The following is a 23,581-nucleotide window of genomic DNA, read 5'->3' as shown; positions in this document are numbered from 1 at the left end:
CAGATATTGGGTGACCCAAGAATAACTGCCTTGATTTCGAGCAATAATGGTCATTTCTCTCGACAGATTACTGCATGTCTATCTCTGATTCTCAGATAATATCAAGCAATCTTCTAGAATGCGAGTGATACTCTATAGGCTGTCATTAACATATGGTTATTCGGCATGGTGTATTGATGAGACTATTGGGTCACAAGACAGACAGAGGTCTCATTGAAACTGTATTAAAAGACTCTAAAGAATATGTGGTCATTTGACTGGCTATCTTTGAATTTGAATTTGGTCATATTATTAACAGATTTGACCTTTCTATAGCGGACATTTGATTGTACCTTGCAGTAGGCGGTCCTATTGGTAAAATTCAGTCCTGAGCTGCTGAAAGTCCCTTCTAGACTTGCAACCCCTAGTTATCACCATTACGCTGTAGGGGTATGGTAGGTGATTAGCGATGGGCTAGTCACGGCTTCTGAAGAATATGGCGCTGCTGGGTATCTGTTTATCACACTATGGTCTTCTCTAGGAACCTTTTCGGTGATACATTTGAAATAACCCGAACACCGGAGGTATTCGAGGAGGAGATTTCGATAGTAATAAATAAGTTCTATTAGAGTAGAGTAGAGTACAGTAGAGTACAGTAGAGTACAGTAGAGTAGAGTACAGTAGAGTAGAGTTGAGTAGTCATCAGAATAAAGAAGATTCTGGCAGTAGAGAGTAGAGCGGCGTAGAGTGGCCAAGTAATCAGAATTGAGTAGTAGAGTAGAATAGACCAAGTAGAGAGTAGAGCTTTTTTTTTGCGAGGGTTTTCAAATTTTCCGTTTTTCCAATAGAAGTAGTAAAGTAGAGTAGAGTAGAGTAGACCAATGAGTAGACCAATTAGAGTAGAGTAGAGTTTTTTTTTTCAGGGTTTTCATTTAGAGTTCTTTTTTTTGCGAGGGTTTTCTAATTTTCCTTTTTCAAACAGAAGTAGTAGTGTGTAGTAGAGAGTAGTAAAAAAAACCAGACAGAGACCAAGAGACCCGAGAGAAAATAGACCAAGAGCAGAACAGAGAGCCAAGAGAGAAACCAGAGCAGCTTGAAATTTGACCAAAGTGTAGTAGTGTGATAATAGAGCCAGTTTTAGCAAACAACAATCTGTGTAAAGAATGAATTGATAACCGATCTTGCGATGGAGGCAGGTAGTAGCCTAGCATCACTGAAGGTGAGTTCTGAAAACATGTCGAACCGCAGACAGCGGCGCCAGTGTAAAAAAAACCCAGATGAGATGAGAGATCGGAATGACCATAAGTGATATCCAAGGGTGACGACTCAGAGGAAGCCACAATCAAGTTCCAAGACCAGGCGCACTGCGGGAGCGCGCCACTGTCGAGGGCCCTGATTTCAATGGATGTTGTTGTACTTGTAGTCATGATAAAGTAGTGTGTTGTTGGCCAGATTGTTGTTCGACTGGATGCAAGTGTTGATGAAGTGGTAAATTGGCACTTTGGTGTAGTTTGCTGCTAAAGACTGGTTGGTTCCTCTACTGTGTGGCTGAGTGAAGTAGGGGCTTTAATAGCCGAAGGTGTGTTTCCGCACCCTTCTTAATTTCCTCTTGAAGTACTTTCTGAATGTAAGAGGAGGGTCTGGAGTGACGGGTCCGACGGGAATAGGAAGACGATAGCCGAGTTCAATAACCCGAGACAATACTTCAACCTTCTCCTTCTCAGTCAAGGGTCTGGGTGATACCTGGACAACTTTAGCCCTAACGGGTTCAGGTTTAGGTGGGTCCAGGACAACTTGAGTCACAACAGGTTTAGACTCAGGTTCAATGACCACATAACAGTCGACAAGAGACAAGTAAGGTAAGACCTCATACCCAAACCAAAGACTAAGGAGTCCGAAGGTGTACAAGAGATGAGGAAGGTCATCGTTGTCAGAAGGTTTGAGGATGGCCCCAATTAAGTAAAAAGTAAGAATTGAGTTCATTGTTGATCAAGAAGAAAGTTTGTTGCGAGAGAAGTGGTTTGTAAGAAAAAATGTGATAGAGAAGAAGACGAGAAATTGGGGACGAGAACACCTATATTTATAATAATTGGGGACTGGGGTGGCTCTGAGGTTTCCCGCCGACTTTGTAAACAACCGCATAATGAGATAGAGCTCCTGCAGAAGCAAAGCACTGATTCAGGTATCCTTGCTCTGGATCCATAATATCCCCAGAAACTACCCCTAACCTGATGCAATGCAATGCGTATTTCTGCAAGGGCTCAATGCAGGGAAACTCTTAATCTGGTATCCCTACTCTGGACCCATAAAATTCCCAAAAACTACCCGTAACCTGATGCAATGCATGCAGGGAGGAATACTATATGTGGTATTGAGGCATAAACTTCCCAGAAACTACCCTAACCTATGCAATGCAATGCAATCCCTACGATGGATATGGGAGATTGTGGCATAAACTTCCCAAAAAACTACCCGTAACCTGATGTACTGCAATGTAATGTATGCGGTGAGGAATACTATATGGGGTATTGAGGCATAATTTTCCCGGAAACTACTCTAACCTATGCAATGCAATGCAAGCCCTACGTTGGATATGGGGGATTGTGGCATAAATTTCACGAAAACTACCTGTAACCTGACGCAATACCATGCACGGAAGGCCCATATTCTCGAAATTACTCACAGGACCTCGCCATAACTGTTTCAATTTAGTGCATGGGAACCCCATATTATTCAAATCACTCTCATAACCTCACGATAACTAATGTAATTCGATGCATAGGAGTCCCATATTATTCAAATTACGCTCATAACCTTACGATAACTGATGTAATTCAATGCATGGGAGGCCCATATTCTTCAAATTACTCTTATACCCTCGACATAACTGATATAACTCAATGCATGGGGAGCAATATTATTCAACTTTTCTCACAAACTCACTCACTATAGCTGATTTAATTTAGTGCATGGGAGCCCCATATTATACAACTACTCCCACAGCCATGACCATCGGTTGCGCATAGTCTATCACCGTCACGGAGATGGACCCCTGCAGTATGTACGCCAGTGGCACTCCCTTCGATATGTCTCAAAAAGGCTTCATATATCTACAATAAAAGTGATTCTTCAAACAAAGTCATAGCTCAAGATATATACACAGAATTGGAGAGATTAACAAACATATAAGAGCGCAGCAGGTCCTAATAGATAACCTTTGTGAACATTGCTTAAATTGCCGATCGAGATCCTGACAATTTTTGCAGAGTATCCCTGGTCATTTATAAAACTACATTTGGACTGTTGCTATCTTTTTGTTTATTCGTTTATTATCTATATTGGAATTTTTCTTATGGAATTGAATATTTCAATATCATTATCACAAATAAGTCTAATTGCTGTCGAATTTATGACATGGTGGTTCCCACTAAAGTCTGCTAACCAGTGCCCTTAGCACAACACCAGGTAGTTTTACTTCGTATTGTTTTGCACTCGTTGAGTACATGGCGGATAGACCGTGACCATCCCAAAGTCGTCTCGTATTACATCTTCAAGTATGATTCAGCCAGTGTTGTTGTAGTTAAATTTGTATTTCGTGTTTGACTTTTTTGCGCTTCATAATGTCAAACACAGCTTCCTGTGTGACATGGGGCTGTGATCTTTTGGAATCCTCTAATCCTAACTTAATTGCAGTCTAATAGCTAGTTATTGGCAAAGTAAAGAAAACATTTGAGACGACACGCTCGCATCGGCGGCCAACGTTATCAGTAGACCTAAAGTCATAGCATTCATAGGCGATGACAAAGGATTTTATACAAAAGCCCTGAGGTGAATGGACAGAAAGAGCACAGAATATAAGTGACCGGAATAGTGCAAGACATGAAACTTATGGACAAAGTAGATGATTTAGCATTTCACAGAGAGATGCTGGCAGGTACCCCTCATGAAATAAGATATGACATATAGTTGGCCAATGAAAAGTTTATATTACTCCTCAAATATAATTAAGCCACGGTTCTTTTAATAATTTGAAGGAGAAACGGAAGTATAAAGGAAGGAAGATGGATGGCTGAAGAGATTGTTGCTCCAGAAGACACAAGTCATTGCCTTCTGCAGGTAAATACTACATCAGGTCAAAAGAGCAAAAATATAAGAAAACAGAACTCAGGCTTATGTGTTATCAGAGCGTATCACACCACAAACCAAATGAAAGAGCTAACAGCCCCTGGCCCCTTCCTGCGAAGCAGGAGCCACGGAGGTCTGGGCAGAGCCCCAGCCGCCGGAGGCAGACCCGACACCGCAGTACAGTCACGACTGTGTGAATTGAAGCTATATACTAGCAAAATCAAATAAGTCATAACCATCATATGAAAGTAACGACAAGAAAAACATTCCAAAACCTTCAAAACAGGGGGCATATCGGAGATTATGCGTGTATCGCGACTGGCCAGCGCTGTATCGGGGTATCGATCGGCGAATTTCAAGTTAAGTGCGAGTGGAACCACGATGGAGCTTAATATCAACATTGATAACGAGAGATGATGACACGCGATGTCGACATTTCTCTCTTCTACAGACAGAACTCCGCCACATGGTAATTCACCCTCTCCGGCACGGCGAGCGCTGGTCGCGCATCCAGAGAAAGAGTTTTCCCCGCTGCGATCCAAGGAGCGAAGTCGGCAGATGGCCAGAGACAGATTACGAGCGCGTCGCGAAGACTCGGCTTTAAAAGCGCGAGGTGGGTTTGAAACCATGGCCGACGAGTTTCTTCTGCTCCAACACCAGGAAGAGCTGCGAAATCTCCAGCAAGAATCAGCAATGCACATAACTCGGCCGGAAGACTACTACGAGTACGAACAAGAGATATCACGCGCTACTGCTGACCAATCCACGTCCATACAAGACGAATCCGAACTCCTGGACGCCATTCTCCTAGAACAAGAAGAACAGGAAATGCTTCTTCTCGCTCAGCAAGCCCGCTCAGTCTCAGGTGTGGCTTCCGAAGATGCACGGCTGTTTCATGAATCTCAGTGAGACCTATGCTGAAGAGCCAAGGCCAGCTAAGTGTATTGTTGCTGGCACAGGCGTGTCTGATACTTGTTTTGATTATAAAGTCAAGCAGATAATGGAGAACTTTGACTTCGTTATCTTCCGAGATATTCGAATACCTTATCCTGGAGAACTATGACTTCGTTATCTTCCGAGATATTCGGAATACTTTATCCATGTCGTTTGCGAAACCATTATCTAGAGATAAGAATTATGAGAATAATCAGGTTAACGTTTAAGATTCATATACACTTACCCCAGGATAAAATTATGAAAGTTGGCTAAGTACTGGGAGTAAATGCAATTGAAGGAAGTTTTTATAATAATAACAGATGTTCTAATATCTAAAGAATAAAACTATTGAAGGAGCAGAATTGTACTCTTTATATATAACAATTGAGAACAAAAGGAAAATATAGAAAAGAATTTTTGAGAAGAAAATGAAGAATAAAAATGATGCGTAATTACTAGATGAAAAAAACGTGGGTCAAATGACCAAGGAGACACAAGTGTGAAACGACAGAAGTGGAGCAGATGAAATTAGCTTCGATATGAAACTAATTAAGGAGAAAGTTATAGAGAGAGAATTCGTCGAAGTCGACTTGAGATGTAGAAGTATGCATTTGGAGCGATGTTGAAGAGCGGCAGGAAGACGGCTGACATGCGGAGGTAGTCGGTAGACGTCGGGGGATAACGGATAAGGTATGGGAAAGCCGGAATCGTGACACTGGAGCTCCCCCCTCCCCCCAAAACCCTCCCCCAAACCCCGCGGCTCCTGCTCCGCAGGAGAATCCTGGCACCGTCGGCGAAAACGACTCGAGCGAAGCGAGAGGAGCAGGGGGTCTGGGGCGGAGCCCCAGCCGCCGGAGGCGCGGCCCTTTCAGCCCCCCGCAGGGTTGGGGTCGGTCTCGTTTGTGGAATGGGATGTGGTCGCATGAGTAATATATCGGATGAGAAATTAGGTCCCAATGGGTTTCGGGATCGTCGTTGGGAAACCGAAGCACGAAGAACCAGTCCGAAAGTTCACCTGACGTTCATTCGCAATCCGACTTGTGACTTCAACTATTTTTGTTAGCGAGTTCGAGGTTTTTTTACGACCTTGTAGGGTCTGTTCAGTTTGCGAGAGAAGAACTTGATAGAAAGTATTTTGTGTTTAATTTGCATTTTTCGTGTGTTCAACGCCACCGGTGATTCAATCATACGTAATTATCTGAAATCTTGATTGTCTGTTTAAACAAAGTATTTACTGGGTTTTACAGATATTTCTGGGTATTTACTGGTTATTTAGGGAGATAATTTACTAGGAACTTGTGTGGATTGTTTGTAGTACTTTTTTTGGGCTTTTTTGGTTGTGGCATCATTGGATCAGGTCATAGTTCATAGGTAGCAGCAACAGGAAGTGGTTCGGAACATCTGATCCGGTTTTGGTTTGTTTATCTTTTGATTAATTTCTGTTTTTTTTTTGGTTTCTGTTAGCTGTGTCATTTTCATATACCACTGTCATGTTGAGCCGTAGTCGTTTTGCTCTTGGCCCGCTACGGATGGTAGCTAGTACTGGTCGTAGAAATGCTGTTATGAGCAGGTCACAAATCCGGTCTTTCTGGACTCCATTTAGCCAGACTTCGTCATCATCGTCATTATCAGCGTCTCCTAGCACGCCAGCCACTTCGGCTACTCATTTACTATCGATCAAAGAACAGTCTGCCAATAGATCTCTTACAAATCCTATGGTTCAGGCTGACTTTTATCGTAACTTATTAGCATCTAACTACCCTCATTTGGTGGTGTCTCGTTATGAGACTCCTGGTGTGGGTAGAAACTCAGAGTGCGATGCATTATATGTCCAGGCTTTGAAGGTTATTGGTCATACCGAGAAGGCTGAGGCTATCGAGAGATCTCTCATGGCCCAAGCTCAAGCCCAAGCTCAAGCCCAAGCTCAGGCTGCTGCTGCTGTGTCTGCTTCAGCCGGTTTTCCTTCTGGTCCAGTTGTTGGCTCGACTACTACTCCCGATGGATTCAATTCTGTGCTGAATAGTCCTGTTGGTAGAGGCACTCGTACTGATCCTGTTCATATTATCATTAACGAGACTGCCCTATCATCTGTTTTGAAGTGGTTGAAATGGCTTATTCCTATGGGTCTAGCAGGCTGGGGTCTTATTGTGGGCCTTACTTTCTTCACTGAATCAGCCTCGATTCTTAAAGGAGCTGGTAGTGATATTGGTAGTAGCAAGCTCGATGGAGCTAATGGTTCTCAGTCAAATGTCAAGTTCAGCGACGTTCATGGTGTTGATGAGGCTCGTGCTGAGCTCGAGGAGATTGTAGATTTTCTGAAAGACCCCTCTAAGTTCACTGGTTTGGGTGGTAAACTTCCCAAAGGTATTCTTCTGACTGGTCCTCCTGGTACTGGTAAGACTCTTCTTGCTAGAGCTGTGGCCGGTGAGGCTGGTGTGCCCTTTTTCTTTATGAGTGGTTCCGAGTTTGATGAATTGTATGTTGGTGTTGGTGCTAAACGTGTTCGTGAGTTGTTTGCCGCTGCTCGTGCCAAGGCTCCTGCCATTGTTTTTATTGACGAGTTGGATGCTATTGGAAGCAAACGTAATCCTAAAGATCATGCTTACTCGAAACAAACACTCAATCAATTGCTGGTCGATCTCGATGGATTTTCCCAAACAACAGGAGTTATCTTCATTGCTGCCACCAATTTCCCCGAAATGCTTGACAAGGCTCTTACCAGACCAGGTCGTTTCGACAAGATCGTTCATGTCGAGCTTCCTGATGTGCGAGGAAGAGTGGCTATTCTGAAGCATCACATGAAGAAGGTTGAAACTGCTGTCGATGTTGATCCTACTACCATTGCTCGAGGTACTTCTGGATTCTCTGGTGCCGATATTATGAACCTCGTCAACCAAGCAGCTATTTTTGCCTCTCAACAAAAAGCTGTGTCAGTAGATATGAGTCATTTCGAATGGGCTAAGGACAAGATTCTGCTCGGTGCTGCTCGTAAGACCATGGTTCTGACCGAAGAGTCTCGTAGAAACACTGCATTCCACGAGGCTGGCCATGCCATTATGGCTCTTTACACACCAGGAGCCACCAGTCTGTATAAGGCGACAATTCTTCCCCGAGGATCTGCTCTGGGTATCACATTCCAGTTGCCAGAAATGGATAAATACGATCAAAGTAAGAAGGAACTTCTGGCGAGATTGGATGTTTGTATGGGAGGAAAGATCGCTGAAGAGATGGTCAACGGGCCTGAAAATGTGACATCGGGCTGTTCATCGGATTTGAAGAACGCCACTCAAGTTGCTCGTGCTATGGTCACATCATTCGGTATGTGTGATACCATCGGACCTGTGGAGCTGGCTGAGAACTGGAGCGACTGGTCAGCCGAGACTCGACACCTGGCTGAACAAGAGATTCGCAATCTGCTTGTGACGTCGGAAAACAGAACTCGTGAGATGCTGAAAGAGAAGTACGTCGAGCTCGAGCGACTGGCCAACGGTTTACTCGAGTACGAGACGCTGGACAAAGACGAGATCGAAAAGGTTGTCCAGGGCCTCAAAATCGAGCGTGAAAAGACTGTCACCAACACCGTTGTCCGCGGCAACGACATCAAAGACGAGCGAAGCAAAGGCGGCACCAAAGTCGGTCTCGCTGGCCCCGGCGTCAAACTTGGCTAGTCCCCCCTCACTGCATAACCCACCACCCCGTAAATAATGTATGTTAGTCCGTTGGCTTTTTCCCGTGCTGCCTCCGGCGGCTGGGGCTCCGCCCCAGACCCTGGTTGTGCTCGCTTCGCGAGCGGCCGGGACCGTTAAATGAGTGGAATAAGGCAAGAAGTATTCAAGCATATCAAAAACTTGGCAAGAAGAACCTTTGGGCGTTGATGACAGCCAGCAGCGACCTCGATCTCCTGCGAAGCAGGAGCCACGGGGTCTGGGGCAGAGCCCCAGCCGCCGGAGGCAGACGACAAAAGTCAGCGGCGAGCCCAGTCTCCTGCGAAGCAGGAGCAACGGGGTCTGGGGCGGAGCCCCAGCCGCCGGAGGCAGACACCGCGTGGCGTATAGCTATTGATGATTTATTGTGGCAAGTGGAATACAAACAGAAGGACGAAGCTGCGGGGATATGTCAGCGATTGTATAGATTTCTCCTTCCTGGTAAAGGGGATTCTACTACAATAGTTCGCAGGCCCGGCCAAATGTCTTCCTTTGAAAGCTCGCTGGCAACGAGTTTCAGGAGTGTGCGAGTATTGAGTTGTCGTGGAGGTTCCGAAGTCAAAAGCATGTTCGCATCATCAACCGCGAACAGGAAATAGTCTCCAGTAGGCTGGCCAGTGGGCGTTCTGACATTCTTTATCATTTTACAGTAGTATGACCAGATTGATCTCAAAACCTTGCGTGTTTTCTCATGTATTATTAGACGGTGGTCGGTAGTAATTTGTACGCCCTGGGTGTCGCTCGAAAATCGAGTCCATATCTGACGTTGGCTATCGGAGCTGGTGGGATCCTTTATGTCCGTGATAAAGTCATTAACGTTCCGGGCAAAGGCGGTCGACTTCTCCTGATAGAACCAAAATGTTCGGTTGTTCACAAAATATCGTGATTGATATGTGTGCTTGGCTTGCTTCTCTTGGGCATAGCACAACTTAATATTATCAGAGATCTCCACCAGCATAAAAACAAGCATAAGTACAATATGTTGGGCAAGTTCGGTATCGGTGCCTAGAGACTTGAAGCAGTTATCCTGTAGAATATCATCGAAACGAGGACGTGGGTACCTTGAGGATATTTGACTCCGACAACATGCGTATCCGGTATATACGTACGTCTCGGCAAGTTGTTTAATAATTCTAGATTTTCCATGGGTGACTCGCGGCAATACAAAGTTGGGGACGTAGTCCACATGTTCAGTAGTAACAAACATGGTACTCTTTGTTTCCACAATAGCTCTCCAAAGACGGCCAACTGTGTCGGCATTATTATACTGTGCAGAAAAATTTACCTCAAGGGCGGGACGTCTGGTTTTCAAACCTAGTGTCAATAGAAAAAGATCACATACATTCTCAGTGCTGTAGTTTTTGACTTCAACATCGCCTAGGATGGAGGTGGTTGGCAAAGATATGCCACGCCTAGCACAAATGGTATCCACAGTCTCTGGCAAATCGTATATCGAGGGAGTTTTTCTCTTACGAGGGCGACCTTTTTCGTCGTATTTTATCATGAAATCTAGCGTACAAAGCATTACACCCACGTTTCCTCGACAAAATGATTTCAAAGATGGTAAGAATGCGTACCAAAGAAGTTCAATATACCAGGCTGCTCTCCCTTGGGTAGGAGCCGTCTCCTGGGCTCTATTCAGCTGAACAGTATCCAATTCATCAAGAATGCCCTGCTCAATTAGTTTCAAACTGAGTCGTTCAACTATTGGCGTGATATTTTCTCTGGGATACTTTTTGTCTGCTCTTTTCAACATTCGCAAGCAGTAAATGATTGGCTCTAGTCTATAAAACAACCTTTGCAATTCCCGAAATGCCTCACCAGGTATATCTCTATCGGGATCAAACGCGGGCAAGTCTGGGTCAATGATGATTTCACAGGGCCCCCTCGCGCCAGTTTGGTTGGAATCCACGCTTCCTTCAGGGTCGGTGTATTTCACAGTGAACTTCTGCGCCAAGTACCTAGCTTCATAGTCCTGTTCAGAAGGCATCTCAGTTTCGGATCCGGAATCTTCCACCCACTCAATGTCCGAGTCCGAGGGACGAGCCTGATTGGAGCTGCTGGCTGAATGGCGATTATTTCTAACCATGTCGAACTATTTGCTGAAAACTGGCTACCCAAGCTGGACTCCTGCCCTGTTAGCTCACACCCTACTTCCCATTATCTCAACCTCAAAACTTAAACCTGATCCTCGACATGACAGCATTGTTTCCCGAGTAAACAAACCTATCAACATCAAATACTTACGTCAATTGTAACGAGCCCAATAACAAAAAGAAGTTTCTCTGTGACAGACAAAAGTCGCCAAAGAAAGAGTAAAAAACCCTTAAACTTCCACAACCTAAAATACCTGAAACTACCACAAACACAAAAACAAACCTCAAAAGAAAGAAAACCAGCTCAATTTATATTCTACTGCTGTGCCTCATCTCCAACTGCAGCAGTGATGAGGCAGTTTTTCAGGGGTAAAAAGATCCCCAAAAACGGTAACTGCACATCTCCCACCCCGATCGTCACCCCTCCTGCCCAATCCCACCTCCAATCTATGCACGATAAGATGCCTCACCGGGTCTATGAGAGCTCTCTGGGGGTTGGGTGTCTGCCTCCGGCGGCTGGGGCTCCGCCCCAGACCCCGCTGCTCCTCTCGCTGCGCTCGAGTCGGGCGTTGGGGGTCGCCGCTCGAGGGGCTCGGGTCAGGATCCCCAGATGGGCACGTGAGATCAAGAGGCAAACCACCCATTTCTACCGTAGTCAGACTCTGCCGCCCCTAAAAGCTCGCGAAGCGAGCACAACGGGGTCTGGGGCAGCGCCCCAGCCGCCGGAGGCATACCCGGCACCGGACGCAGGGTCCATGCTGGGTGCATGCAGTCTGCACGATAAGAATAGAGTTCAACGGCCGCGGGGTTAAAGCCCGTATTTACAAGTGGCACGAATGGCTCTCCCTCAGCGTCTCACCACAGAAAAGACATCAGACCCCGGAGAACAGCGGTTTCCAGGCCCGGAAAACGGGGAAACCGAGCCCCGCCAAACAGCACTGACACGGGGAAGTGCAGGGCTGTGCCTCGACCCACACGAGCCACATCACCCGACGCCCGACTCGAGCGAAGCGAGAGGAGCCATGGGGTCTGGGGCTTTGCCCCAGCCGCCGGAGGCCCACCCCTCCCAAACGACCCCCACAGTCACACAGGACTCCCCCTGACGGACAGAACCGGGTCAGGAGCCAGGTCAAGGGGGACGTGCAGCCGCACTGTCGATCGGACGACACGTTGTTGAGATCGAGGAAGTAAACATGCGATTGCGATTGATTGCTAGAACCATCTGTGAAGTGAACGGACGTAGAAACAGACAGTTTTTTACGCACTTGAACTTGACTCAGGACAATCAATAACGAACGTAGACACACGTGGTAAGTCAATTGAGTGTGCCTCCGGCGGCTGGGGCTCCGCCCCAGACCCGGGTTGCTCGTGCTTCGCAGGAGTAGTTGGGGGACCGTGAGCAACGACTCGAGCGAAGCGAGAGGAGCAACCAGGGTCTGGGGCGGAGCCCCAGCCGCCGGAGGCAGACCCGGGTCGAGAATGAATCTAACAGGTACAGAAAATTCAGAAAAACTTAAGTACAATGTCGACTAAGGCGCTTATTCTTGTTGGAGGAGGTACTCGTGGTACCCGGTTCAGACCCATCAGTTTGGACACCCCAAAGGTTCTTTTCCCCGTGGCAGGAAAGCCCATGTTGTCGCATGCTATTGACGCTGTGGCCACTTTGCCCTCGGTCAAGGAGATCATTTTGTTTGGTTTCTACGAGGAGTATGTGTTCAGAGACTTTATCCACGACACCGTCCGTCAGTACCCCCACCTCTCGATTAAATATTTGAGAGAGTACAAGGCCATGGGCACGGCAGGTGGTTTATACCATTTCCGAGACGAGATTCTCAAGGGCTCACCCCAGCACTTCTACGTGATCCATGCTGATGTTTGCTCGTCGTTCCCCTTGAAAGAATTGGCCACTTTCTTCGAGGAAAAGAAAGCTAAAGCAGTTATTCTTGGAACTCGTGTGCCTGCTAAGATTGCTAATAACTTTGGTGCTATTGTAGCCGACGAGGACCAGAAAGTGGTTCATTATGTGGAGAAACCCGAGTCACACATTTCGACTTTGATTAATGCCGGTGTGTATTTGTTTGATAAGAGCTTTTTCCAGGTGATGAAAGAGGCTCGTCAAAAGAAGGTTCAAGATGCTAATGATCATGTTTACTTCTCGGAAGACCAGAATGACCAGGATATCCTGCGTTTGGAACAGGATGTGCTTGTTAAGTTTGCCGAGCGCGAGGAGTTGTATGTGTATGAAACCAAGGATTTCTGGCGTCAAGTGAAAGAAGCCGGATCTGCTGTGGCTGTGAACTCGTTGTATTTGCAACAACTTTTCCAATCAAATCCCAAGGCTCCTGGTTTGGCTGCTCCTTCGGCTAATATCGTGCCTCCTGTGTTTATTGATCCACTTGCCGAGGTCGATGTGTCTGCTAAATTAGGACCCGATGTGTCGATTGGACCTCATGCCAAGATTGGAAAGGGAGCCCGAATCAAGGATTCGATTATTCTCGAGCACGCGCAAGTCAAGGATAACGGCGTAGTTCTACACTCGATCCTGTGTAGCGGTACGAAGGTAGGCCAATGGTCGCGAGTTGAGGGTTCGCCTAACAACCACAATACTTACACCGCCACCACCGAAAAAGACGGTGTCCGCATGCAAACCGTGTCCATCCTTGCCACCAACGTCAGCGTGGCCGACGAGGTCCACGTGCAAAACACCATCGTCCTGCCCCACAAGGAGATCAAGAACGATGTCAAGAACGAGGTCATCATGTAAACCCCCTTCTCCCCTTCCCCCGACACCTACCCTGACATAGTTCCCTAAATATAACATAGATCTCTTTTGACCCGTGACCCCGGGTCCGAGCCCGTGCCTCCGGCGGCTGGGGCTCCGCCCCAGACCCTGGTTGCTCCTGCTTCGCAGGAGAGCTGCTCGAGGGTGGGGGTGTGCCTCCGGCGGCTGGGGCTCCGCCCCAGACCCTGGTAGCTCCTGCTTCGCAGGAGTTGACACGGGGCCCCCACGCACCGACTCGAGCGAAGCGAGAGGAGCAACCAGGGTCTGGGGCGGAGCCCCAGCCGCCGGAGGCAGGCCCCACCCACCCGGACGCGGTACCCGCACCAAACACACGCGTCGCCGGATTGGGAGTTTGGCAGTGGTCGCTAAACTTAATCGGACCAGCCGAGATCCAGGTTAGAGTTTGAGCTGGCGAGCCATTGACAGGGGCTGTGGTGGGTTTTTCCGGGTACCGGGTGGACGCCATCAGAGCAGACACTGGGTGTCCAGCAGCCCGTCCAGGCCCAGTGGGTGAGCCCCTGCCCCGGGCTGCAGCTCGCAGCGGCGACAGCACCAGCCGAACCCCAGGCCGCCAAGGGAACCAGCAGCACCAGCACCAGCACCACCAGGGCTCCAGCCCCAGCCGCTCCCGGCCTGCACCAGAGGGCTGCTGCGACGACGGCTGCTGCCGCTGAAGAACCTTCCTGAACCCGTACCGTACCGTCCGTTGGCAGCAGGAAGGTTGCATTCAGACACATTCCAGTGGATTCTCGCCAGCAAAATTTTGAAATTGCTTTTCCGACGGCTCAGATCATCGGTCACTTGACAGCCAGCCTGATAGACTCTCACCGACAGACTCGCCAAATTCACACGGATTCGTTAAATCACCAGAAAAATATCGACCCGAGCAAGAAAATCACGTCCCCTGTCTGATCTCACTCAGTAATTGCTGCTACTACTAATACCTTTTCACAGACATAACCTGACACGGTCACGCGCTTTTTCCCGTTGTAACTCTACCACTCATCTCTCACTGACTCACGGCTCACTGGCTGATCTGTTTCCTGTCACCAGCATCAGAATTGGTCCCGCGGCAGCCCGTACAGAATCACCCCCAGCACCACCGGCACCCGACTCGGTTATCCCAGCCAGATCACGAACCTAACTCATCAGGTCAACGTCAACGAACGTGAACGAACTCGGATCCATCTCCTCAACACCTAGAACAACATAGGTCAGGTCCCCGAACCCGCGACTGACTCTGTCTCAATCGTAGCTTCAATTGCTCACGCTCACTCTTTAGCTGTCTCGTACACGGTACCCGACACACGAACTTCACGAACTTCACACACAACACACACAAACCAGCGATGGACAAAACACAAACACGACCACCCCGAATGCTATCGGTGGCAGAACGAGCCCGACTCGAGGAGTTCCAAGACCACATCCACTACTCCACCAGGTAAGCCCTCGATTCTGTGGGGTTTTTCGGACAGCCTCCGGCGGCTGGGGCTGCGCCCCAGACCCCACTGCTCCTCTCGCTGCGCTCGAGTCGTTGCGTCGACGACCCCGGCTCAAACTCCTGCGAAGCAGGAGCAACCAGGGTCTGGGGCGGAGCCCCAGCCGCCGGAGGCACACACCCCAAATCCGTGTAAACGTGTACTAACATGGAGCAGATACAGCGACGACAACTTCGAGTACCGACATGTGATTCTGCCCAAGAACATGCTCAAAGTGATCCACCGCGACTACTTTGACCCGGACACCGGCACGCTACGAATCCTGCACGAGGACGAGTGGCGTGGCCTGGGTATCACTCAGAGTCTCGGGTGGGTTCACTACGAAACTCACGCGCCCGAACCACACATCCTGCTCTTCAAACGGCCTAAGGATAACAAATGAAACATAAAAAAAGAACCCCCAAAAGCTGATGACTGATTTGCATGATAGGTAGAATACATAATGAATTACGGACCCGTGTTCCGGGTGCTGCCTCCGGCCTAGGCTGCTCCTCTCGCTCCGCTTGAGTCGGGTTTGGGGTGCTGCCTCCGGCGGCTGGGGCTCCGTCCCAGACCCTGGTTGCTCCTCTCGCTGCGCTCGAGTCGGTTGGGGTGGGTCCCGTGTTGACGATCCCGGGCTGGCGGGCACCCCCAAGCCCCGACTCGAGCGAAGCGACAGGAGCAACCAGGGTCTGGGGCGGAGCCCCAGCCGCCGGAGGCAGTACCCGTGCTACAGTTGGCCCAGGCAACCAGCCCGACTCGAGCGGAGCGAGAGGAGCAGCCAGGGTCTGGGGCGGAGCCCCAGCCGCCGGAGGCAGACCGCGCCCCCGGAGTGTGATTCGGTGCAAAAGAATAATAATAGTTAAGTTAATGGGAGGGGGGGCATTAGAGAGAAGACACGGGTTGGATGCACGGAGTGGGGACTGGTGATGGTGCAGGGAGCCCATCGCCGGGGACCTGGGTCGAGTCGTGGTGTGATGGTTGGCACGGGGCTAGGTCGGAGTCGGGTCGGTTACAGGGGGTGCTGAGGACTGTGTTCAGGGGTAGTGGGGAACTGGGGGACCGGGTTCAGGGGGGTGGTGGGGGTGGTGAGGAGAGGGCCAGGATCACGGTTGAGACTCGGGTGGAGGTGGTGGTTGTGCCGGCGAATGGGCGTGTGCTAGTCATAATTTGGCACGGGACAGCGAGGTCCACTCACCGCTGTCGGGGTCTTTGAATGCCCTGTTCTCTTGCAACAGTTTGTCCAAGTGGAGGAGCACTCCTCGTTCAATGTAGGCACTGGCCTCGGCAGAAATGTCTTTATATAGCTCGGCAGCGATATCTGATAGTGAAAGGGGTTCAGACGACCCATTGAGCAGCTCGAGAATCTGGTCTTCGCGTGCTTTTCGATGACTGATATAATCTTTAATGACCTGGGGTCCGTCATAGATCACTGGTCCATGACCTGGGTATATCTTACCCAATTTGCCATTCCCGATTTTGGCCATTTTATTGAGTGTTTCAAGATATACTTTGAGATCGGAAAAGACAGTAGTGCTGCCGCCTAGAACATTATCAGCACTGAAAAGAGCCTCTTCCTCCTCGAGCCAGAATACCATGTGATCGTCGGTGTGACCCGGGGTATAATGACTGACGAGAGTAGCACCCTCGACTTTAAATATCTGGCCATCGATAATAGGTTTGACACCGACAGAGTGGAGATTCTCCGGTAACGAGTCGGGTTCGCCCATTTTATAGACTTCAGGCCTGTAATCCAGGACATCGAGAATGTGCTGTGTGCCGCCTGTATGGTCGAAATGCCAGTGCGAAATGAGAATCTTGTCAATCTGGACTCCTATCAGCTTTAAATAATCATTTAAAAGCTTAGTATACTCGGGCCGGCCCTCGCCTGTATCCAGAAGAATCCGTTTCTTGCCCGTGCCCACCAGGTACGTATTTGTTCCCTGGAGTGTGAACCGTCCGGGATTGCACCCCATGACCCGTGTAATAGCCGGTGACAGCACCGCGATATCGGGCAAACTCAGTAACGCCATTCCCGTGTATCTCTGTGTCTGTGTTTGGTTTTCCAGTTTATTTCTTATTTCGTAACTGACTCAATCAATCTGTCTGTGTCCACAATCCTGGTCTTGTTCACTAGCTAGCTCGCTCACTTGTTGACCCGAGTGGCTGCTGGCCCCTCTAAATAAACTCCCCTTCTACCTCATCTCACCATCCCTGCCGAGGTTCACGCAACGCCGGGCTGAACTCAGTCCCGCCCGCACCCTTACCCTGGTACCGAGGCGACTGGGACCGAGTCTTGGGGGTGGGTGCGGACTCCGGCGGCTGCGATCAAGTCGGGCTTGGGGGTTCGTACCCCCAAATGAGCCGGGGGTGGGCGCTGCCTCCGGCGGCTGGGGCTCCGCCCCAGACCCTGGTTGCTCCTCTCGCTTCGCTCGAGTCGTGTTTGGGGGTCCCGGGCAACTTGGGGTGCGGTACGGAGGTTTCAGTTGCGCCCTGCTCGACCCGGGGTCACCACACCCCCAAACACCTCGCTTTACACCGGCACCCCACGCCCGACTCGAGCGAAGCGAGAGGAGCAACCAGGGTCTGGGGCGGAGCCCCAGCCGCCGGAGGCAGTCCACACCCCTGTCAGTGGACCCTAACCCGATCGGGCCCGTTTTGGGGTGCAGGTGAGAGGACCCTGGATGTGCAGGAGGTGCGTTTGTTTACATTGGAGATTGCAGGTGGTGGGGTTGTGAAGTGTGACTTGTGGTTGGGTTTGTATTGGTTTTTTGTGTGAGGTTGTTTGATATTTTCAGTTCTGTGTGTGAGTGAGAGTGCGTGAAAGCGATGTCGGGAGAACTAGGAAGTTGGGCTGACTCAGACCCTGAATCACCGCCACCAGTTCCTCGTGGTAGCAGCGGCGGGGGTGCCAGTGTTGGAGCTTCGTCGTCACAAGAAAACGGTGGTGATGGTGGTGGAGACGGTGATACTTCTCAGGTATCTTCCGAGTCACTGGATTTGAATAATAGCGGCAGCACTGGAACTAGTGAATTGTGGACTGACCGGTCGAATGGATTCGATGCTCAGAGTAACCGACTGAGAAGGAAGACCGGTTTCAGTCAGCTGCCAATGGCTTCTGAAGGTGATCTTGGTCCAGCTGATACTGGATCCCATGTTAGATCTGATGTTGATGGTAGTTCTGATCCCCAGTCTGATAACCGTGCTGGTAGTGGTGCTGGTGGTGACATTGGTACTCGGAGATATAACAATGGCAGCGGCAAGGGCGTTGACAGTGCTGCTGAAAGTGGATTACTTTATGTAACTGGTGGGAGCAGTAATCACCAGCCAGTGGCTAATGATTCCACTGGAGATAAGTTTGTGTCTGATGCCAAGGGTTCTGGTGATGCAAGTAAAGGCAATGTTGCTGGAAGTAATCGCGAGGTGGGATATGGAAGTATGGGTGATTCTCTGTCTGGATCTGGTCATGTCAACAGAGCCAACCGTGTATTTGGTAGCAATACTGGCAGTGGCGTCAATAGAGTGAATGGTGCCAATAGTAGTAACGGTGTTAATTCTAATGATGCTAGTAATGGTGGTAATAGAGAAACTGGTAGTAAGGGTGTTAATGGTGTTAATGGAGTAAATGGTAGAAATAGCGGTAATGGTGCTAATGGTGTTGATGATAGCAACAGCAGTGATGGTGCCAATGGCACTGTAAGGTTGTCAAAATCACAGTCGCCACGAGTTCTCGGACCCAAAGGGTTTGTAAAAGATGTCGAGACGAGCCTCGAGCAGGAGATTATTAACGAGTCGAGTCCTCTTCTCCATCGTCTTGAAGACTCTTTGCTAGGAGATTCCGGAAATACTGGCTATACAGGTGGTGTCAGTGAGGATCCTGATGAGCCTGACTCATCTTCTCCCTATGATGACCCACTCAACAGTTTATCTATTCGGTCACTGCGAGTTCTACTCTACGTATTGACCACTCTATGGTCGGGCTGGATCACACTGCTCATTATCAACGTGTTTTCTCATATCTCTTGGCTTGACGAACCCAGTGTTAGCTCTGCATTTACCCAGCTCGACATGGCACTCATGTCTCTGGCCCAAGTTATCTCTTCGCTCATGTTTTTCAGAAACACTAATAGTGCTGATAGGAGCATTGAATATGTCACTACTGCCATTGTTCTGTTGGACCTGGTGGTAGTACTGGCAGTTCCTTCTCAACGCATCAAAAACGGGTCGAAAGGTGGATTAATAACCACTGTTGGTTCATTAGTCACCTTTGTACTTACTCCACTCACTGACCGAGTGGTAGAATATGCCGGGAAACGTCGTGACGAGGGCCGTATACACCAATCAGTTCGGGGCTTGCCTATTAACATGTCTTCATTTTCACAGTATGCTCGTATGACGGCACTATTTTTCATTCGAGGTCTGATTCTTGTTTCTGTTGCCCTGATATCAACCAACATGGTGCTCGAAACATACGACAGCGCTGTGCTTCAACCTCCTGGCAAGATTATCCCAATTAGTTTGCAAAACATAACTTATTCTCCTATCCCTTCACCTACTCCTTCCCCTCCATATTCCGCTTCGTTTTTCTCTCCATTTTCCATTTATGATGAATCCACACCTAATGCTAATAATAACGACACTACCACTATCAATAATTCTACTATTGGCATCCATATTTATTGCACTGATATCAACAAAGATACCACCAACCCGAATCTCACCGTTCTTCTTGAAACCGGAGACTCTCCGGCCCTCAGCTTTTCCTCGTGGGCACTTGAACTTCACGAGCGAGGAGATATTGCTCAAGTATGTTATTGGGACCGACCTGGTTTCGGGTTTTCCGACCAGGCACCATCACCTCTGTCTGCCGGCGTAGTTGCCAATATCCTTTTCGAAACGCTGAATCGCACTCTTGACGAGGAGCTGCCATCGAAATACGTGCTAGTATCTCACGACGTTGGCGGGCTCTATTCTCGTATATTTGCATCGCGACACTGTTCTTCTATTCACAGCATGGTTCTCGTTGACAACCTTCACGAAGACCTTTTCTTCCGGCGAAACTCGCCCTGGCAGGGTTTCAAGTACTGGATACAAGGAGTATTTGCGTCCCTCGGATACCGAAACGCATTTGGCATCATCTTCAAACGCGAAGGTCCATTTCACCGTGTATACGGCTCGGCGTACCAACGACAACCAAAATATTTCTTTGCCAAACTCCAAGAACAGCTTTCTGCCCGTACACGAACCAAGTCAGAAATCATCGACTCCAACGCCTCCCTTGCAAGCGACATCCCCATTCTCGTCATCACCTCCTCAGCCAGCATCCGCACCGACTCCGAGTGGAGCGACAAACAACGCCAGCTGACCAAGCTCACCTCCAACACCCTTGCATGGGAAATCCTCGACGGGCCACACGACCTCTGGCGCAATGACGCCACTAAACACGAGCTCCAAAAGCTGCTCTTAGACGACATCAAGTACAGTCGTCGCTCTTAACACGGCCACACATCTCTAATAAATTATTTTCTTCGCTACCTGCCTCCGGCGGCTGGGGCTCCGCCCCAGACCCCGTGGCTCCTGCTTCGCAGGAGTTTGCTGGACCGTCGACGGAACGACTCGAGCGCAGCGAGAGGAGCAGCGGGGTCTGGGGCGGAGCCCCAGCCGCCGGAGGCAACAGACCGTGTATATACAGTGATTCATTATCTATGTACAATGCAAATGCTAGGATGTATATTTAATGCAGTCATTTCGGGTGTCGTGGTGGAGAGAATAGTTTGGTCATGTGGTCAACGGTTTTGCGGGCGTTGGCCGTCAGACGGTCGTTGTGTTGGATGCATTGGTTGTGGAGATTTTGCAGCTCGTGGGCCAGTGGTTCGTCATGTTCTTTCGCTTGTCGGTATGCAGTTCGTAGCTCGTACAGGAATTGTTTGTGGAGTATGATATCGGTGCGGTCGGCTAGGAATTGTGACATAATGTTCAGGACACCTTTCAGGTTTTGCGACTCTCGAAATCCTCGGATCATACCGGTCAGACTGTCATTATCGTGGTTCTGATATGTGAATTTGCCGCCATCTCTTAACGAGTCGAACAGTCCAATGGCTCGATACGGCTCTTTCCAGTACAGCATGTGGTATGCCAGCATGGTACGAGTCTTTAATGACAGTTGCTGGTTTTTGTCATTGTAGAAAGTGCGGATCAGGGACAGTGCTCGTGATTTCTTCTGGTTGAAAGTTGATGTTTTGTCATTCTTGATAGCGATCAGATCCAGTTGCACTGACAGTGAATCCACTTCGATGTCTGGTGAATGGCCCATTTTATACATCATGTTCAAAACAAACTCAATGTCAGCTCTCTGGCTGCCAGACGAATGTGATCGCTCCTCCTCTTTAGCAAGTCCTCGCAGAACGGTCATAAACAGATGGCGATTAGGTACTACACCTCGACGGGCTAGGTCTTCCAATACTTTGATACCTTTAGCAGGTTCGTTGGCTAGATTATATTCCTGGACGAGTCGAAGTGCTTGAAGTGGACTATTAGGGTTCTTATTAGGTGGTTTGGCGACGTACACGTTCTTCAAAGTTCGAGGCTGTTTTTTCATGAGCAATGGCACTATCTGCTTTTTTAATGCTTCTGGTAGCGTTTCTCGGTTGTTTTTAAATGCATCTAAAATAGTTTGTCGCAGTGGAGGATATTTGGTAATTAGTGATTTGAATATGATCTCAATGGTTGAGCGGTTTGTATCAGCAGCACTGATTCCGTCTTGAATAGGTATCTCGGGTGGGCCAGTGGGCACAAGAGCGGCAATAGCTTTACAAGCCCGTAGATAGTCTGCCAGAGGTAGCATATCTGTCTTGAAAAAAGCTGCCACAACCGAGTTGATAACGTCCTGCTCGACTTTATAACCATGATCGACCATCTCCTTAATGACCAGTTGCATGTTTTCGAGATCTCCTTTTAGAGCATGATGGGAAATTGCACCAGTAAATACAGTACGACGAAATAGCTTTTGCTTTCGGGTCGGGCACACATTCATGTCTAAAGATTGAGGAGACCCGTCATAGTCCGAGTCGATGCAATCAGCTCTAGAACCGACATATCTATCTGGTTCTAGTGACGACAGCGGACTATTTGGCTTGTGACTGACATCTAAAGCTCCTTGGTCATCGTTACTATGTGTTGAAGCAGCTACTGATCGATCAAGAATGGTCTGGAAAAGTTTGAAATCACCTTCACAAAGGGCAATTTTAGCTAGGCACTGTTCGATGATGGGAGAACCCTCTAACCCGTCTTTACAGATACATTCATAGACAGCATTGAAGTCATTTTTACTGTCGAGCTTCCAAAATCCTTCTAAAACCATTCTGTAAAATGCAGGTTCAATTGGTTTATTTTTATAATACTGGGACTGTCGCCACTTTTCAAAGACCTCTTTCACATCGTTGGCGTTCTCAGCCACTCGGATAGCGCCATTAATAAATATTTTCACGGTCTCATCAGTCGCTTTGGGCCAGATCTGATACAGAAACGCCTTTGCAACCGTCAAATTGCTATCAGCAACGAAATTTGCTAGGACAGTTTCCAGAGTTTTCGGGTCATCCTGAACTTGATCATAATATTTTTCAAAAATATCCTCACACAGCTGGCTGTCTCCAGATCTCATAGCCGCCTTTATGGCAACGATAATACATTTCCTCTCCTGAGAGCAAACAGATTCATAACGGTTGAATAATAATAGTACAAGGTGGAATTCTTCGTGATAAAGCAGTTTGCTCATAAACATTGCCAGAGTACGGGAATCTAGCAGATAACCCAATTTCATGCCTCGACGGAGGTTGTCTTCGAGTTTGGTCCAACGGTGCTTTTTCACCATGATTTTACAATTGGACAGCCATTCCTGGCTTTGCCTATGCATGTCATTATTCGTAATATTAGTAGTCGTAGATTTGAATGCCGATGGCGACGTTGAAGTGGATGCAGAATTAGAATTAGAAGACGACGTGGAGCTCAAAGTATCAGTTGAAACTGAATCCGAGCTTGAAGTTTCAGATACAGAAGATGACATAGGTGATAAAATATTTACAGGTGAAGTAACAGACCCGAGGAAATCCAGGCTTGAACCACGTTTCTCGCTTGTGCTATCACTCTCTGATGCTGAAGATGCGAGTTCGTCACAGCCAATCTGATCTTTGGACTCCACATTGACATCCATACCATCGTCACCTATAAGAAATGCAAGACTATCCTGACGATTTCGCGTGGAATTATCGACATTAAGAAACTCCGAGTCCTCGATATGAGCTGATGTCTGAGCACCGGTGCTGGTAGCAGTAGAAACCGGATCAGCAGCCGACTTGGAGGGATTCGACCCAGCTAAACTGGACCTGTACCTTCTGTTCCTTGACCTGTCAGCCTGACACTGCCGCCGAAGACAGCTGATGGAGTATTTGTGAAACCCGTTGGTCGCGGGAGTCCCATGTG

At 48.5% G+C, this 23,581-nt stretch overlaps 5 protein-coding genes across 5 annotated transcripts; 3 read left to right on the top strand and 2 right to left on the bottom strand.

The window, feature by feature from the left end:
- Positions 1-6,530: 6,530 nt before the first annotated feature.
- YME1 (i-AAA protease YME1) lies at positions 6,531-8,708 on the top strand (the record flags this gene model as incomplete). The annotated part of the gene is made up of 1 exon (XM_018881113.1): positions 6,531-8,708. The coding sequence occupies one exon, from the start codon at positions 6,531-6,533 to the stop codon at positions 8,706-8,708; it is 2,178 nt and encodes a 725-aa protein (XP_018733735.1).
- Positions 7,307-7,585, bottom strand: AWJ20_4062 (uncharacterized protein; the record flags this gene model as incomplete). The annotated part of the gene is made up of 1 exon (XM_018881114.1): positions 7,307-7,585. One exon carries the CDS (start codon positions 7,583-7,585, stop codon positions 7,307-7,309), a length of 279 nt encoding a protein of 92 aa, XP_018733736.1.
- A 3,654-nt stretch (positions 8,709-12,362) lies between the features above and the next one.
- On the top strand, positions 12,363-13,604 carry PSA1 (mannose-1-phosphate guanylyltransferase; the record flags this gene model as incomplete). The annotated part of the gene is made up of 1 exon (XM_018881112.1): positions 12,363-13,604. One exon carries the CDS (start codon positions 12,363-12,365, stop codon positions 13,602-13,604), a length of 1,242 nt encoding a protein of 413 aa, XP_018733734.1.
- A 2,662-nt stretch (positions 13,605-16,266) lies between these two features.
- Positions 16,267-16,833, bottom strand: AWJ20_4059 (uncharacterized protein; the record flags this gene model as incomplete). Its single annotated transcript, XM_018881110.1, has 1 exon — positions 16,267-16,833. One exon carries the CDS (start codon positions 16,831-16,833, stop codon positions 16,267-16,269), a length of 567 nt encoding a protein of 188 aa, XP_018733733.1.
- A 1,099-nt stretch (positions 16,834-17,932) lies between these two features.
- Positions 17,933-20,599, top strand: AWJ20_4058 (uncharacterized protein; the record flags this gene model as incomplete). The annotated part of the gene is made up of 1 exon (XM_018881109.1): positions 17,933-20,599. One exon carries the CDS (start codon positions 17,933-17,935, stop codon positions 20,597-20,599), a length of 2,667 nt encoding a protein of 888 aa, XP_018733732.1.
- Between the last annotated feature and the right edge of the window lie 2,982 nt (positions 20,600-23,581).

Source organism: Sugiyamaella lignohabitans, chromosome C, assembly GCF_001640025.1.
Source record: "Sugiyamaella lignohabitans strain CBS 10342 chromosome C, complete sequence".
Taxonomy (NCBI): Eukaryota; Fungi; Ascomycota; class Dipodascomycetes; order Dipodascales; family Trichomonascaceae; genus Sugiyamaella; species Sugiyamaella lignohabitans.
This window is presented reverse-complemented; position numbering and strand designations above follow the sequence as displayed.